The sequence below is a fragment of the Sceloporus undulatus genome, chromosome 3 (assembly GCF_019175285.1).
Source record: "Sceloporus undulatus isolate JIND9_A2432 ecotype Alabama chromosome 3, SceUnd_v1.1, whole genome shotgun sequence".
NCBI lineage: Eukaryota > Metazoa > Chordata > Lepidosauria > Squamata > Phrynosomatidae > Sceloporus > Sceloporus undulatus.
In genome coordinates this window covers 83,912,520-83,929,187 of record NC_056524.1, presented here as the reverse complement: position 1 = coordinate 83,929,187, position 16,668 = coordinate 83,912,520, and the positions used below count along the sequence as shown (strand labels likewise).

Below are 16,668 nucleotides of genomic sequence, written 5' to 3'. Positions count from 1 at the left end.
TTCAGAATGCTAAGGCAGGACAATGTCCTGTACATCTTGACACAGTAAAACAACAGATCTTCATTTCTGCCTGAAAATTGTGCCTCTGTCCACATGGAATGTGCACAAGTATTAGTTCTTGCAGTAGCTTCTTAAATACTGGTATTGAGCTATACTCCACGGAGGACTGTTCCATCATTTCTTGTGCTTCTGTCTATCCCCAAGGTGGTCTCTTGATAAGAAAATTAGGGAAAAATTAGACAGCTGGATGGAAGGTTCTGGAGCTTATAGAATGAAAGTAGTTTTTTTCAAGCCAATGCCAGCTGGTTGCTCCCATGAAAATGTGGTTGTTCATGAAAGCTTTTGCAGCCTAATTGTTTTTTACAAAACAAACAAACAAAAATAATGCAAATAGTTTTAATTTAATTTTAAACACTTTTTAACTCTTTTAACCTGTCTTTTAATTTGTTAATTATTTGATGTTTTGCAGCCTTTTAAAGTTGTCAGATTGATTTTACTGTACACTGCCCTGAGACCTTTGAATAAAGGGTAGGATATAAATATTTTAAATAAAATAATAAATAAATGTTAGTAAGTAGATTGTCGCACTACACTCTTAAAACGTTGCTAGTGCACTTTAATTTCTCTGCTCTGTCTGCCTCCTGTTGCATTTTGGGGTTTATAGTTCAGTGAGGCCCAAGAGCTCTCTGGAAGTGAATTCTAAAGGCCCCTTCTTAAACTACAAGTCCCAGAATGCAACAGGAGGCAGCCAGCGTAGTAAAAGTGAATTAGCAATATTTAAAAGTGTAGCGCAATAATATCCTAAAACAGCAAATCTGCTACCAATCAAACTACAGGAGCAATGCAAGATTTTGAACCTAGTTCAGCATCTTGGGAAGCTCCTTTAAAATTCAGACTAAGATTCAGCATGGATTCATTGCATCACTAACAGTGATACTGCCAGCCGCCACTGTTTCAAGTTCTCCTTGATCTTGATCTTGTTATTGTCGTTGCCTTGCCAAGGCGTCTAGATGATTGCATCTTCCATACATCAAACACAAAAAGGCAAGCACACTGAAAGATGAGCTTACATTAGAATGGCCGATTCCTAGTAGGTCTGCCAAATACAGCTTGACATTTGGAAAGCAAAGCAAAACATTTGATCCAGAAAGACTTTGGGATAATCAAGATGTTATTTCAAGAAAAGGGCAGGTTCTAAATTAGGTTGGTCATATCTTCACTTTGGCCAGAAGTGTACTGTGTTGTACAGCAACCACAAAGGCAACAGATTAAGGCTGTATCCGCACTGCAGAAATAATCCAGGTTGGCACCTCCATAAGTGTCATGGTTCAGTGATATGGAATTCTGGGAACTGTAGTTTTGTGAGACATTTAGACTTCTCTGTCAGAGAGCTCTGGTGCCAAAACAAACTAAAATTCCCAGAATTCCATAGCATTGAGCCATTGCAGTTAAAAATGGTGTCAACCTGGATTATTTCTGCAGTTTGGATGCAGCCTAAGTGTTTCAGAAGACCAACATTTGTCTAGCAAATGTTCAACAGCCATTTTATATAGGATACCTGGCAAGTGGCTAGGACTTTTGGACCTTCCTTTGCCCCTTTGCTGACTGACACTGTGCGTTATAATGCTCCCCGAATATCTCTGTAGCAGTGCATTCCAAAGGAATACTGGAAATGGCAGACAAGTTGTCTTGTGAAGAATTTTGTGAATGAGATGCTACTGATATCCAGTGGGTGCACAGTAGGAAGTAGCCATCTCAATAGCAGAGATTTCATATCTCAATCACATCTAAAAAGCAAATAAACCTGTTATATTTAAACATTAGATGGCTGCTATCTTGAAATGCTTATTGGATTTGATACAGTTTCCCAACTTCAGTTTCCTGTGGTGGGTATGATATATCTGATGAGAATGGCTGCTCCCAACAAAGAAATGTCATCATCTGACATTTCTATGATGTCCTAATCACAGGGTAATTTGTGCGGCTGATAGTATGATACCCCATCCTAAATACTTAGTTACCTACACATCAGGTCTTTAGGTTTAAATGTGAGCTGAATAACAGATAAAACAAGTTGAATCAAACAGACTTGGGATAAAGCTCTTCTGAAGAGTAGAGAGTAATTTCACAACTAGATGGAAAGCTATTTATCCCAAGTCTGTTTGTCTAGTTACAGCATTATTGCCCACTATGGATGGGCACTAGATTTCCAAGATCTCAACTGAAGTATCTGCTTCTTCTTACTAGGATTGCTGCAGATTGAACCTGGACCATCAGCATGCAAACTTCAATACTAAATTCAGATCTGTGAATATGTGAATGATTCCTCTGCATCCATGCTTCCCACTACTGAAAAATATCTTAGCTTGAAATTCTTCCCAGATGCTAAAAGGCTCTGCTATGGAACTATCAAACTTTCCTAAAATGTCTGTTGCAGGGTAGTATATGGGTTGTGAAAATGGCTTGGAAGGAAGGATTACAATGCCCTTCTTTAGCACCATGGAGCTGCTTTGTAATAAACCCATGACAGATCTGACATCCTAGGAGGACTGCTTTGGCTCTCAGAATGACTTAGAGCAGAGAAATTACAAAAGCATGCCTCTAGGTCCAGTCCAGTTGGTACCTTACACTGGCATAACTATCACTGCACAAACACATTGTGCCATTATACAAGAGCAGTATCCAAATAAGGGTTGGGCAAATGGTGTTATGCTGGCTTAACTGTTGTACAAACAACTGTGTGTTTGTACAGCACTGTGGTTGCTAGCACAAACAGGACACCTGCAACTGCACACAGCTGACTTTTTGTACAACAGCATAATTCAACGTAACTCTGGTTTAGCTTTGCTGGTATAATTGTACTTTACAAAACTGGTGAGCAGGATCTTGGCCTGTGTCAGAAGCTTGCCATGCTCTTGACTTGAACTGTTTCTTAGTTTCCTTGAGAAGGCAAGAAGAGGTGATCTGCCAGCTCATTTGTACACTTGTTTGTACTGTTTATAGTTCTGTAATTATTTGCAGGAATAAAATTGTCACTGTAATTATATCATTATTATGCAATTATGGCTGTATTAATTGAGCAATTATATTAAGCCAAAGTTCATTAATATAGCACAGAGTACATTAAATACCAGCTTGCTTTCATTAACAAGAGTGTCTGCAGTGCAAAGTGAAGAAGGTTGGAGAGCTAAATAAAGAGAAGAAGGAAAAACATAATTGTGGGTGGGTGTTTATATATAGGATTGCCAGAACAGGGTCACAGGACACAAAGACTTTTAGGGCAGTGCTGAAGAGTGGGAATGAGGAAAGGCAGGCCTTGCCTTACACAGTTCAGTTAGCCCTCAGTATCCATGAGTTTGGCATCCACAGATTCAACCAGTCACAACTTGAACATATTTTTTAATATTTCCCCAAAAACCTATGAGTTGCTCACTATTTTATATAAGGGACATCATTTTACTACACCATTGTATATAATGGGACTTGAGCTCCATGGATTTTGGTATCCATTGGTGGGATCCTGGAACCAAACTCCAGTGGAAATCAAGGGCCCACTCCAGAAGGAAAATGTAAAGTTAGAGACAATCACAGTACTTGTGAAGTACTGAGATAGCTGTTACCAGCTCAAATACAAGACTAAATAATCCAAAGGTGAGCTCCTAGCCATTATAAGTGGATTATTTCACAAGCCGGAGTGGGAATCATAGTGCATGGGCCAAATGCAGCAGCTATTTTTAAATAAAAAATACAATCCAGTAACATTTTTAAAATGCAAGATATCAAGACTTCTTGGTTGTTAATGGGCTCATTTCCAATTATGTGAAGGCCTGTCTATATAGGCTCAGATGCATTCTCTCTAATAGTATTCATACTCATACATTCAAAACACATTTTTAGAGTGAACTCTGATTTAAGTTAAACCTCACAGATGAAATGATCCTGCATATGTAGTCCATCTCAGCTTCCCAGAGAAATCAAAAACAGTCGCTCCCAGTCTTCTCTGTGATGCTCAGTAAATAACAGCTACTTTATTCTGTTCTACATCTGGACATTTTAGCACTAAGAACCAAGCTAAAAATCCACTGGTTGCCTAACATGCGAGAGAGTGTCCATGGGAATGTTGGGAAAGAGGCAGTGAATATTGCCCCATGATCTTTTCACACATTTCCCTATTAAATGCTGGACAGGATTTTAGGCGATAAACCAATCAGAAAGCTAAACAAAAACTTTATTTTTTCACCGAAATGGAAACTCGTGATTCCATCAAGATATACTAGTGACTGAACTATATAATGACACTATTCATATCCTATAGACATTCCCTTAATTACAGCCCAAAGATGTTAAATGCACAACATTTAGAACAGCAGATATCAGGACATTTCACATTGTTATTTTGGGAGTTTCCATGGCCTCAAAATGTCATTATTCTTTGCTATTTATGTCATAGACTGAGACAGTCATTTTAATTTGATTCCATAAGGATTTTTCAGTGGGAGCTTAGCGTACAGCAAAATTAAGTGACTTACCACTCCCAAATTCAAGCCAAATTCGGGCTGCCCCCTGGTGTTATCACATTGCTTTTGCCCCCAAAACTGCCATCTGGATACAGCCCAGCTCCAATACTGGTTCCTGAACTCACTTTGACAATTTTGGAGGCAAAAGCTATGAGATAACACGAGGGCGCAGCCCAATTTTGGCTTGAATTCATGAGCTTTAAGTCGCTTTATTTTGCTGTGCGCTAAGCTCCATAGATTCAGTGATGTCAGTGAATCACAAACATTGTCTGTCTTTGTTTAGATTTTGAAACGGTATTTATTCCCCTCCTTATTTTTTTTTAATTTGACAGGAGAACATTATTTTTACTGAAACTGGGGACCTTTCAATTTGCTTTCCTCCGCCCTGTACTAATGTTCCTATCGATAGTGCTTTGGACTAATGGAAACTACAATCTTTCTGATGTAAGTGGATGTTTGGAGTATATATCAAAAACTGACGGAGCTGAATAACAAATACTTGAATACTAAACAGATTTGAGTTAAAGAAAATGACTCTTGGAATGTAGGCACAACTCACCATTATCTTGGAGAGGAGCACGGACCACTGTTAAGTCAGAATTTTACTATTTAAACTGCATCTTCAAGTCACTTGTTGATTTATGTTGACCTCATGAATTTTGCACAGTTTTCTTAGACAAGAAATATTCAGAGGGAGCAACTGGACCGAGGCTACAGTGGGAAAATAGGATTGGGATTGCAGCACATGAAGGAGAAGTTAGGGGTGAAAAATATATTTAAAAATAGTCAGAAAATTGTCAGAAAGCATGTCTTTTTAGCATCAAGAAACCCTGAGGAGAAGGATCCTGGACTGATGAGAATCTTTGCAGTTCATGACTTATTCCGTGCAAAATTTGCACATGGTTATTTTGAGGGGGGTTGGTTGATTCAGAAAACAGAATTCTGCACACAGGAAACAGCATTTTCTGCATGGAAAATAGTGTTTCTATGCAGAAATATTAATCCCTGCACAGAAAATGTTGTAATTGGGGATTTGTTCTGCTTAAACTTCACAAATGGTAGATTTACATAGAAAAGAGCATTTTCTGCACAAACCCAGTATTTTTTGCACAGGAATTAATGTTGCTGTATTGAAATATTATTTTCAACACAGAAGATTCTGGTTTCTACACAAAACAATCACATGTGAATTTTTTACAGAATGTTTGGTTGCTTGGTTTTTTTGGGGGAAAAATAGAGGGGGGAAATTGCTGAAATCAATCATTGCTACATTTGAGAAGATACTTTGTGAAGAACTCCATCCACAGAAGAAGTTCATGTTTAACCCTCCTCCAAGCCAAATTTCAATTTCAGTATTGCTAGGCCTTTGAAAGGGTGGTGGAGTTTTCACTGGACTGTATCCAATGGAATTGCCTTAGCAAAAAATGCTTCTGCTTACACTAATTTTACTATTTTATGCTAAGACAAACCCACAGGCACCTAATAAAATTTCATTCCTGGAAGGAACAAATGGATTTGGGGATGAGATTTTGATTTCAAGGGAAGAAATGTTTAACCCTGTGATTCCTGATGTAGTTGACCCTCACATCTATTCATATGGAAAAAGCTGAGTGTGTAAAATGGAATTATCCATTATTTGATTAGCCATTATTTTGTTACCTTTATTGTTCTAATTGGAACAATTGTTTCTTTTATTTATGCCTTGGATGGTTCTTCACAACAGTCTTCAGATACACTGTAGATGCAAACATACAATGCTTTCATTGATGATTTAGCTTTAAAAGGGACCACACATTTGAATTCTTTCATGAGTAATCTTTGCTTGAAAACAGTGATCTATATATTGAGTCATTTTGACTTTCAGCTTTCTCTCAGTGGAGGTGCCTTATGGATTAACTGCTTCATCGGTGTCCTTACAATCATTGCCTTATGGCCAATTGGAATTATGTTTCAACAAGTACGAGTTCTCCTTAACTGCAAGAAGATTATTCCTAAATTTGCACTTTATCAGGTGAGAAAGTTAAGACTTTGATGTGGAAAATTGAAAAGATGCATCTGAAAACTGTATTCAGTTGTGTAATTCACCAATTACATAAGACTCTGTTGGATTCTCCTCTCCCCATTCATCCCCTGCATATCTAGTTTGGAGGAAATGCCAGAACAGGTTTTGCGAATAGATTTGGGATTCTGTCCAGAGAAATTTTGCAGGGGAAGAAAGTGAAAGGAGGAGGGAGAAGAAAAGAAGGGAAGTAAAAATGTTTAAAATAAATAAATAAAACCGGGGTCCCTCAGGGAGCCATTCTGTCTCCCATGCTATTTAACATTTACATGAAACCGCTGGGAGAGATCATCCGGAGACATGGGGCGCGGGGTTATCAGTACGCTGATGACACCCAAATCATCTTCTCTATGTCTCCGACTGATGCAGTGACTGGGGATGGCGTCTCTCCTCTCGTGGCCTGTCTAGAGTCAGTAATGGGCTGGATGAGGGAAAACCGACTCAAACTGAATCCAGAGAAAACGGAGGTACTAGTGATAGGTTCCCCTGGTCCAGGAATGGCGGTGGTTCCACCTGTCCTGAACGGGGTCACGCTCCCTGTGAAGGACTCCGTGCGCAGTCTGGGGGTGCTTCTTGACTCGTCGCTTCACCTGACTGCTCAGGTGAATGCGACGGTCAAGAGCACCTGTCATCAGCTTCGGCTTATTCGCCAGCTGCGCCCATACCTGGCCCAGAGGGACCTAGAAACTGTTGTACATGCTCTGGTAACCTCGAGACTGGATTTCTGCAACGTACTCTACATGGGGCAACCCTTATACCAAACTCGGAAGCTGCAAATGGTGCAGAACATGGCAGCCCGGCTGGTCACTGGTGCTCCCAGGGCCAGCCATATAACACCGGTGCTAAAAGATCTCCATTGGCTGCCCATTTGCTTCCGAGCTCAATATAAGCCGTTGGTTATTACCTATAAAGCCCTAAATGGCTTGGGCCCAGGATACCTAAAGGATCGCCTCTCCTCGTACATTCCGCCTCGCACCCTCAGAACATCTGGGCAGCAATTACTGAAGGTGCCTGGGGCTAGGTTAGCTTCCACCTCGCGGAGGACATTTTCCATAGCTGCCCCAGCCCTTTGGAACACGCTGCCCATAGAGCTCCGCTCATCTACCACCCTGGCCCAATTTAGGAAGGACCTCAAAACCTTCCTATTCCAGCAGGCATTCCCCGATTAAAGATCCTGTGGGCCTCCCTCCTCTTCCGTGGCCATGAGGTTGGGCTATGGGGGCTTTTTATTCTTATTTTTATTTGCATTTTTATTTTATTTTATTTTATTTTGTTATTTTTGTAAGCTGTTGTACTTGTGCGTTTTTTAATCTTGTATTTATGATTGTATCATGTTTTTATACTTTTTGTAAGCCGCCCTGATCGTTTGGAAGGGCGGGATATAAATAAAAATTATTATTATTATTATTATTATTATTATTATTATTATTATTATAAATAAATGCTTGATTGGTATTGTCCAAAAAATTATCTTTGTAGCCCATTCCTACTGTATGATAATTCCCCCAATAAATCTGAATAACAGAAACATTTACAATCCATGATGTCTTTACAAAGTATAAGTCTTGCTGAGTTCCTTTCCTTCAACATGGAGGAAGCTTTGTGGGTGGTGGTGGTGGGACTATCTTGCTGCAATACAATACTCAGATTCTAGGATATACCCCTACATAATATGGTAAGTGTTAATCAAAATGGGATTGTCAAACCATTTCATGCATATGAATATGAGGTTCAGAACAGAGTAACAGTGCAATCTTGTACACATCTACTCATAAGTAGCTCTCACTGAGTTCAATGGGGCTGCTTCCTAAATAGATACAGGATAGCCATCCCTAATCTGGTGCCCTCCAGGTGTATTGGATTACAGTCCCCATCATCTTTGCCTGTTGACCATGTTTGCTGGGGTGAAGGAGCGTTATGGTTCAAAACATCTAAGAGTACCATCTTGCCGAAAGCTGATACTGGCCTACAATGTAAAACAGTTGAATGTTGTTCTCATTTAAAACAATAGGGTGTCCTCCTTTTTCTCAAGATGGGATGGTGACAAGCAACTTGAGTAGCTTAAATGAAGAAATGGACAAATTCACGGAAAAGAAGACTTTCAATAGTTACTAATCAGGAATCATAATCCAGGACCAAAGACAGTATGCCTCAGAGGCAGCAGGATAAGGCTATGGCCTGCATATCCAGCTTGATGGCTTCCCATAGGCATCTAGTTAAACCCTGTGGACACAGGATGCTGGTCAGATAGACCTTTGTTCTGATCCAACCTAGCTCTTCTTGTATACTGATAGACTCAAATTGCTACAGGTATCAGTGAAATCTATGTTCAGGTACCCTAATCTAGATCCAACTCATAATACTTTTTTTAAAAAGGTTCAGAGGGGATAGAGCCACTATGATATTGTGGATTTCATCTGGGGAGAAGGCATTCATATCACCTCTGAGCCATTATGCTTTCTGAGTGAATCAGCTGTGAAAAGTTTAGGCCTATTAAACATAAAACCACACTGGGCCTTGTTTTGAATCTGATAGCAGTATATGAATACATTCTGATGCAACAGCAAGTATAGTTAGTGTGGTTGTTTGTTTAGACTACAGGTTGCATCCATTTAAGGTTACACAAAAGTTTTTTTTAACAGAGGAATATTACTACAATACTAGTAATTGTGTTGTTGCCCATAATTCTGCAGTGCTCATATGATGAAACAGAATTATTGATTTTTTCTTCTAAGAATAGTATTTTGTTTTCCACAAAAAACCTCAAAAACATATTGTTCAACAACAAGAAATGCCATAGATATATATTAACTGTAAATCAAGGGCAAAAATATTTATCATTATTTTCATCATGAATCTATATGCTGCCGTCTATAGAAATTATTCTCAAAGCCACTCACAATAGCAATCAAAATAACATGGCAATCATCATATAAATATCACAGTAGTATGAATATGTCAGACCAGACATAAATGCCCTAAACATACCACAGTCATAATTTCATCAAATATTTTATAAATAAATAATAGTGGGTGAAATTCAATCTCATTTGTCTGCCAACAAATATATTCCCACTCCCTCTCCAGCCTCTTGTGTGCTTCCAAGATCCATTCCATCCAAAGCAAATGGGATACAGGAAAAGGAGAGGAAAGGAACTGTGCATGTAGAAGTCAATTGCAGAAACACTGGATGGAGCTCATAATTATAATAATATAATATCCACCTTTAGCTAACAAAAATAGTAAACTATTAATTTTCCAAAAAATATTAGAACAGCTGAAACATATCAACAGCTTCAGCATATCTTTATAATCATTCTTATCCAAAATTGCTTTCCCAGCTCTATTCCTAAGGGATGACTCCAAAGGCACAACCTTTTTGTGTGTCTTCTCCCCAGGAAAAGTTATCCACTTATTTTAAGGATGGAATATGTGTTAAAGAACAGTTACTCTCAAAGAAAAGTGGCTTTTTGTCTTGTATAATCATTCTTTCTCATCCTGTAGTTTGTCCTTATTTTGAGTCAGCTTCAAGCAACCATCATCAACATACTGGCTATGGAGGGAGTAATTGCTTGTGTACCTCCACTTTCATCTTCAGCAAGAGGAGCGTGTAAGTCACATGAATTGAAAATGCAAATCTGCATCCCTACCCTACGCCTTGCCTGCTAGACCTGCTCATTTGGGAGGAGAGATGTGAGAAAGAACCAGTTACTAATCTCACAGTGGGCAAAACTATATACAGACATATACTTCCCATAGTTATGAATGCTTCAAAATTTTTTAAAATGTTTCATGTCAAATCGGTATAGCCATTCAGGACTCATTCCCACTTACAGATAAATTGGTGTGCAATCAAAATCAATGGATCAATTCAACAGTGGAGCGTGGTTCCCACAACATTTGCCCCGATCAATTTTTTTTCCTCCAAATCAATCCACTTGTGGTTCCCATTCACAAATGAATCAGTTCAAAATGATTCAGTTCCAGTCGGCTGAAGGGGAAATTTGAATTGATTCCGATCCGCATGTGGTTCACACTTGTGCAGATTTGATTTATCAAAAAAGAAGCGGAAAAAAACAGTGTCAAAAAGATGCGGTTTAAATGAGTCTAGTGCATGGACCCCCTCTCGGAATTGCTTCAGCATTTCAGATTAAATGGGAACCAGGGTTGTTTAAGCAGTTTGAACTGATTCACAATTCGGTTTAAAAGGTAGTGAGAATGAGGCCTCAAATTGCTTCTCAAAAAAGTTCTCTTTATTCCCATAACATATGGTCTCTAATATTTTCCACAATCTTTCAGTTGTTTCAATTCTCTCAAACTGGAAATAATGGAGATGTGAATTATCTTTTGTGATGATTCTGTGTGTCATCTATCAATGTTGTCTGTCCCTTCCTCCAAGATCATTGGAATATCCAAACTGTACAATGCCTTATTAGCTTGACAGAAGTAAGTAATCAGATGTAAGGAGTCAGAAAGGTGGAGGGGGGCAAATCTTGTTCCTTTGTCAGTGTGCCTCTGGTTGCCGTCACAAATCTATTTGGAATAAACCCCGCAGAAGTTAGCAAATGTTTACTTTGGAGAAAATGCACCATGGGATTGGGGTTACATTGATCTGGATCAGTAGCTTTTTAACACCCCCTGCTCCCCGCTTCCCCATTCTTTCGGCAGACAGAAAGAACCTGGCTGGGTTTTGCACCTAGTTTCCATATTCCTACTCATAACACACTTCACATCTTTCTCCTCCCGTCTCATACTCTTTAAATCCCCTGCCCCCCTCCCTCCCCTGAATTACTTCAAAAGAGGTAAAGATCCATCACGTCAGGTTTTCCTTCTCCCTCCTTCCCTGCTTCACACATTTAATAATAAATAATAATAAAACTTTATTTATATCCCACTTCTCTGTCAATGACAATCAAGGCAGTTTAGAAGTTAAAAGTTTCATACAATCCCATGTCCCAATATCCCATCCTTCCCTAAATCTTCAATTAAACAATTAACAAATTTAAAATCTTACTTTAAAATAATAAGAAAACTTTAAAATAAGAAAACTTTTGAGGTAGAGTTTGTGAATGCCCATGAGGGAAAAGGAGAGGTAAAGTGAGAGAGAAAGGGGTTAGGGTGAGAAAACTAGGAGATCTGCTACTCTTTGGCACAATGGGATACCAGAGGGCTGCATGTGCACATATCCCCAATGGCCAAACATGAAAGAAATCATCTAGAAAATATGGCTGACCAGGAGAACAATTGGAACAAATTGAAATTATTGCTTTTATTGCACAAGACAAAATAAAAACGACTGCTGGGGTGGTGCAAGACCATGAGAATCATTACTTATGATGTATGTATACATCACATGAATTAGGAATTAAAATGTAGAAAGAGCCATATGCTTTCAGGGACAGTTACCATCATATCCATCCTGTCTGAATTCATCCACTGTCTAGCTTCAGATGCCTCAACTGAATTCATTATAATTCATTGACATGTAAACATTTATAGCTTTGTACTGAAAGAATGTTTTCCTCATGTCTTTGCTTCAGTTGCTTAGTAATGCGAATGTAAAAGCTACACTGGCCAGACTGCTCATTTGAATTACAAATATCTGTATTACATTTTATATATCATTTTAACAGCAATCAAATGTTCACATAAGTAGCTTGAAAGAAGCTCAAAGACAATTTTAAGTTTCATGTATGAAAACACTCTCAGACTGCAGTCTCAAGCACACTTATTTGTAATTCCCATGCGGAAACAAATGGAACTTGCTTCTAGATAAGTGTGTTCAAGACCATGGGATTTGATGCACAAGGTAACACTTGATTATTTAACGGTTATTTGTTTTACATTTGCATCCAGCTTCTTAGAGATGCTGCTTTATGGTAGCATATAGCCAGAGCTTCAAAGCAACTAGTTGCTTTTACTAGTGATTATTCCTTTTTAAACAATAATCAAAGCATAAATAAGTTGTAGTATGATTGTGACTTGACAGAGGTAAATATTACTCTTTCGCAATGCAATTATAACTTGTTAGTTACTTTTATAGTTACAGGAATGAGACCTCCGTAGAAGGTAGGAGGAGAGCATTGCATAGTTCAATATCTGACATGCTGGGTCTCTTGAATTCTTATGGGTGCTCATGTGACAAAGAAGTGGATGGAAGAAAAATGAGTTTTATACCAAGATTGGTGGCCTGCAGCATTGCTTTGTTAAGTTACTTTCACTTAATATAATTACTTTTAAGAAAGGGGGGATTGTTTAAAAAAACAAATATAATAGTAGCTAACAGCTTTGGGGGGGATATAGAACTTAAAATACTAATTGGTTTTTTTTTTAAGTAACTTAAAAGCAAGCTTGATAAAATTATTATTTTCTTTTTATTTTAACATTTATTTTATTTATTTAAATATTTATAAGCCAAATTCCAGACTAAGATCAGCCATTGGGCAATTATACGTGTTTTCTCTTAGACACCTACAGACAATTCCAGGTCTCCTCTTAAAAGAGGATTCTCCACAGATCCAGTCTCAAACACCAATAGAACTGAGGGCTGAAACAGATGAGCAATAAGCGGTGGTTTCCTGGCAGCATGGGGCCGTGGCATTCAGATGGGGCTCACCTCCATGACTGACCACACATGTGCTGGCATCACATTCCAGCAGTGCAGTATTTACATGGACTGCACCACACCAAAAAAGCCGCAGCAGAGGTGGAAAAGATGCCGCAAAAACTAACAGTAATTTGCTGCTTCTTTTTTGAGGCAGCAAAATGCAAGAGTGAGGCCACGGCATGCGTTGCTGCGGTGCCCACTCAGCTCTTTCAGTGGCTGCATCATGCCACCCCTTTGGGTTGGTCTGTTTCGGCCCAAAGGAGTCTGATCAATGAACCTGTTGTACTTGCAAAGGCACTCCTATCAAATCATGGCAATGAAAATAATAATTTATTAGCACAAATAGAATAAATTCACAAGAACAATCTATGGGTTGGTAAATAGTGTTTGGTAAAGACATTCTCGTGGTCAATAAAGACAATCAGTTTTAAAATTAAAGTGCAGGATGACTTATCTTCCAACATTATGACAGAGTTGCCATAATTTGTCATGAAATTAGAATTAGAACACTTCTCTACATTTTGGGGTTTCAAGAAAGCAAGTGAATATAGATTGAGTCTCCCTTATCCAGAATTTTGAAATCCTAAGTGCTTCAAAATTCATTTTTGATGACTGGCAGAGATAGTGAAACCTTTGCTTTCTGATGGTTAAGTATACACAAACTTTGTTTCATGCACAAAATAATTAAAAATATTGAGTATAAAATTAGTTTCAGGCTATGTGTATAAAGCGTATATGAAACATAAATGATTTTCATGTTTAGACTTTGGTCCCATCCCCAAGATATCTCATTATATATGTGCAAATATTTCCAAGTCTGATAAAATCCAAAATTCTACTGGCCCCAAGCATTTCAGATAGGGGAAATTCAACCTGAAATTTGCTCCTTCTTTGCAAGTCTAGTGTGAAAGTCCACCTATTGCTCAGTTACATAAACATTTATCTTTCCAACAACTTACTACAAGCAGGTCTGAGCTCACTTTAATTCACTGTCTGTCCTTAAACTGGTCATGTTTTTTCTTATTTGTCAGATATAAACCAGCAACTGCTCATTGTGGAAATGTTTCTAATAACTTTGATCTCAAGAGTTGTCTACAGGAAAAGATATGATGACCTGGACTTACCACCTGGTCCAGACCAGGAAACTAAGACTGAGAAACAGAAAAGCAAGATTGATGTTGGCGGCAACATTTTTGAAAACGATGTATCAGACATTTAAGTGTTGATTACGCATTATCTGGCATGCTGCCTCTCTCTGTTAGGATTCTGATCAATGAACTGCTGTACTTGCAAAGGCACTCCTATCAAACTGTGGAAATGAAAATGGTATTATTAAAACAAATGGAATAAATTCACATGAACAATCTATGGATTGGTAAATTTAGTTGGTGGTTGGCAAAGACATTCTCATGGTGAATAAAAACAAACACTTTGAAGTTGGACTACAGGATGACATATCTTCCAACATCATGACAGAGTTGCCATAATTTGTCATGAAATTATATATGAAATTATAGATCTTCACCCAAATTTCAAATAGTTATATTAGACCAAAGGAAAGGCAAAAATGCATTTTATATTTTCTTTATGATAGCTAAATCACAATTCATATTATCTCAGCTGTAACGTAAGCTGTTTAAAAACTGATCCTAAACACGTGAATAGTTTTACTGGCATTTGATGCATGCTGGGTACAGAAGTTGACTAAGATGTGCCAATTGTGGGCAGGCAAAAAGAAGTAGCAATAAACATTTATTTTCCTAGGTGCTATTGTTTCTGTGAGGCAGAATAGGAGAGCAAACCAAAGAACTGAATACGTACATGTATCCCTTCCCACTTGGGACAATTATTGACTTTATTGAACTGCATGCTGTCTTGTTCTTAGTCTCTATCCTAATAAAAGATTACAAATGCAACTTCATTTTTTTGTTTGTTCTTTTTTGGTGCCATTCAGTTCAATAGAACATATATCCAAGTAAATATTCATATGATTACAGCCTTCCTTCCTTTTCCTTTTGGCTGAAAATACATAGATGAATGTGCGATCTCTTCCCATAAGCCTACAACATTCAGCCAGCAAAGGGAGTGAGATAATTGTTAAATTCAGTTCAACAAGTTCCTCATTAAGGACAAATTACTCTAGTTTGAAATCTGCTAATTTTCCAATCAGGGTGAGTGTTTGCACTTGTGATTTGGAAATAATTACCACAATGTATAACATCTGAACCTATGTAGAGGCTAACGAGAAAGAGAGTCTTTTGGGGGGCTGAAAAAAGAGCTAAAATAATCTATGCTGTTCTACAGAAAAATATGTAAAAAGTATGTAAACCTTTTGTACACTTGATAACTTTCAGAGACTGAAGTAACTATTGATTCAAATTGATTGTGTATTTTACTTTGCTGTGGTTCCAAAATGATTCTAGGAAATTTTGAAGTGCTAAAGAAGTGCTCAAAAGAGTCAGGCTTGCTTAGATGCCATGCTGTTTTCATTCCTTATCAGAAGATGATAAATTGAATCATACTAATAATGCAAATAAGCTAATATTAATTTCACTCAATCTTATCCTCATGTGCTCATATTTCATTAGGTATATGTACATATGACACTCAGGCAGAAGAGGTTGCTTACATGTGGTTCATCAAGTGACCAGCTATACATTATAACACTTACCTTAATTTAGAGTATCTTTCTCTAGCTGTAGAGAACCTTCCACAGCTAGAGAATTTGTGATAGTAGCCTCACCCTCTTTCTTTTATACGTACGCCTATTTCTCTTTGTTCAATTCAGCTGACACAATAGAATATTAAAATTACTCATGTGTCAAAAGAGAGAGGAAAAGTACATATGACTAGATGATCATTCTGCACAACACAGTTTCTTCGCACAGTTTTGGCACTCCAGCAAAAGGAAGTGGAAAGGAGGGAAGGACCCAGAGAGCCAGTGAATGAGGAGGGATGCCTGGCTGGGACTGGCCAAGGGCTAGGAAGGCAGAGACATGCTCAAGAGAGGGGAGGCAGAGCTGTGCTGTTGCTGCTTGGGCTGGTGGGAGAGATGGAGTTCTCTTTTTCCTCCTCTTTCTCTTTTTCACTCTCCACTTTTCAGCAACAGTTTGAGCCCAAGTCCAACAGGAAGGTGAAAGGGGGAGAGTTGGCCTTCATGAACCACCTGTGAGGACACTGTGGGCCTCTGGGGGTCCACAGATCACAGGCTAAGAACCACTGCTCTAGATGAATGATCAGAACCCAAGATAGGTAACTGCTAACCAATATACCAACATTATAGACTTCATCACCCATTTGATAAATCTTTCAGTAAAAGTAGATTTCCAATCTAGTTTCTAGTGTTAAACAAATAACCTCTGTGTGAGTCTAAATCCTGCTGTATGGTTACCATATAATGCTAATATCTTTTCAACATCTAAAGGGTAGCATCATGTTGGTTAATCCCAAGCAGAATAGACCCAATCAACTGTTGAATGACAAAA

General features: G+C 38.3%; 1 protein-coding gene across 3 annotated transcripts in view; it reads left to right on the top strand.

Annotated features, from left to right (window-relative positions):
* The window catches only part of LOC121924793 (organic solute transporter subunit alpha-like), a 30,011-nt gene extending 14,918 nt beyond the window's left edge, over positions 1 to 15,093 (top strand). For all 3 annotated transcript variants that reach the window (XM_042456211.1, XM_042456213.1, XM_042456212.1), the window contains exons 5-8: positions 4,850 to 4,961; positions 6,382 to 6,528; positions 10,081 to 10,186; positions 14,215 to 15,093. In XM_042456211.1, coding sequence (XP_042312145.1) covers positions 4,850 to 4,961; positions 6,382 to 6,528; positions 10,081 to 10,186; positions 14,215 to 14,402 — 553 coding nt within the window. In that variant the 3' untranslated portion in view covers positions 14,403 to 15,093. The remainder of the gene's footprint in view (positions 1 to 4,849; positions 4,962 to 6,381; positions 6,529 to 10,080; positions 10,187 to 14,214) is intronic.
* The last annotated feature ends 1,575 nt before the right edge of the window (positions 15,094 to 16,668 follow it).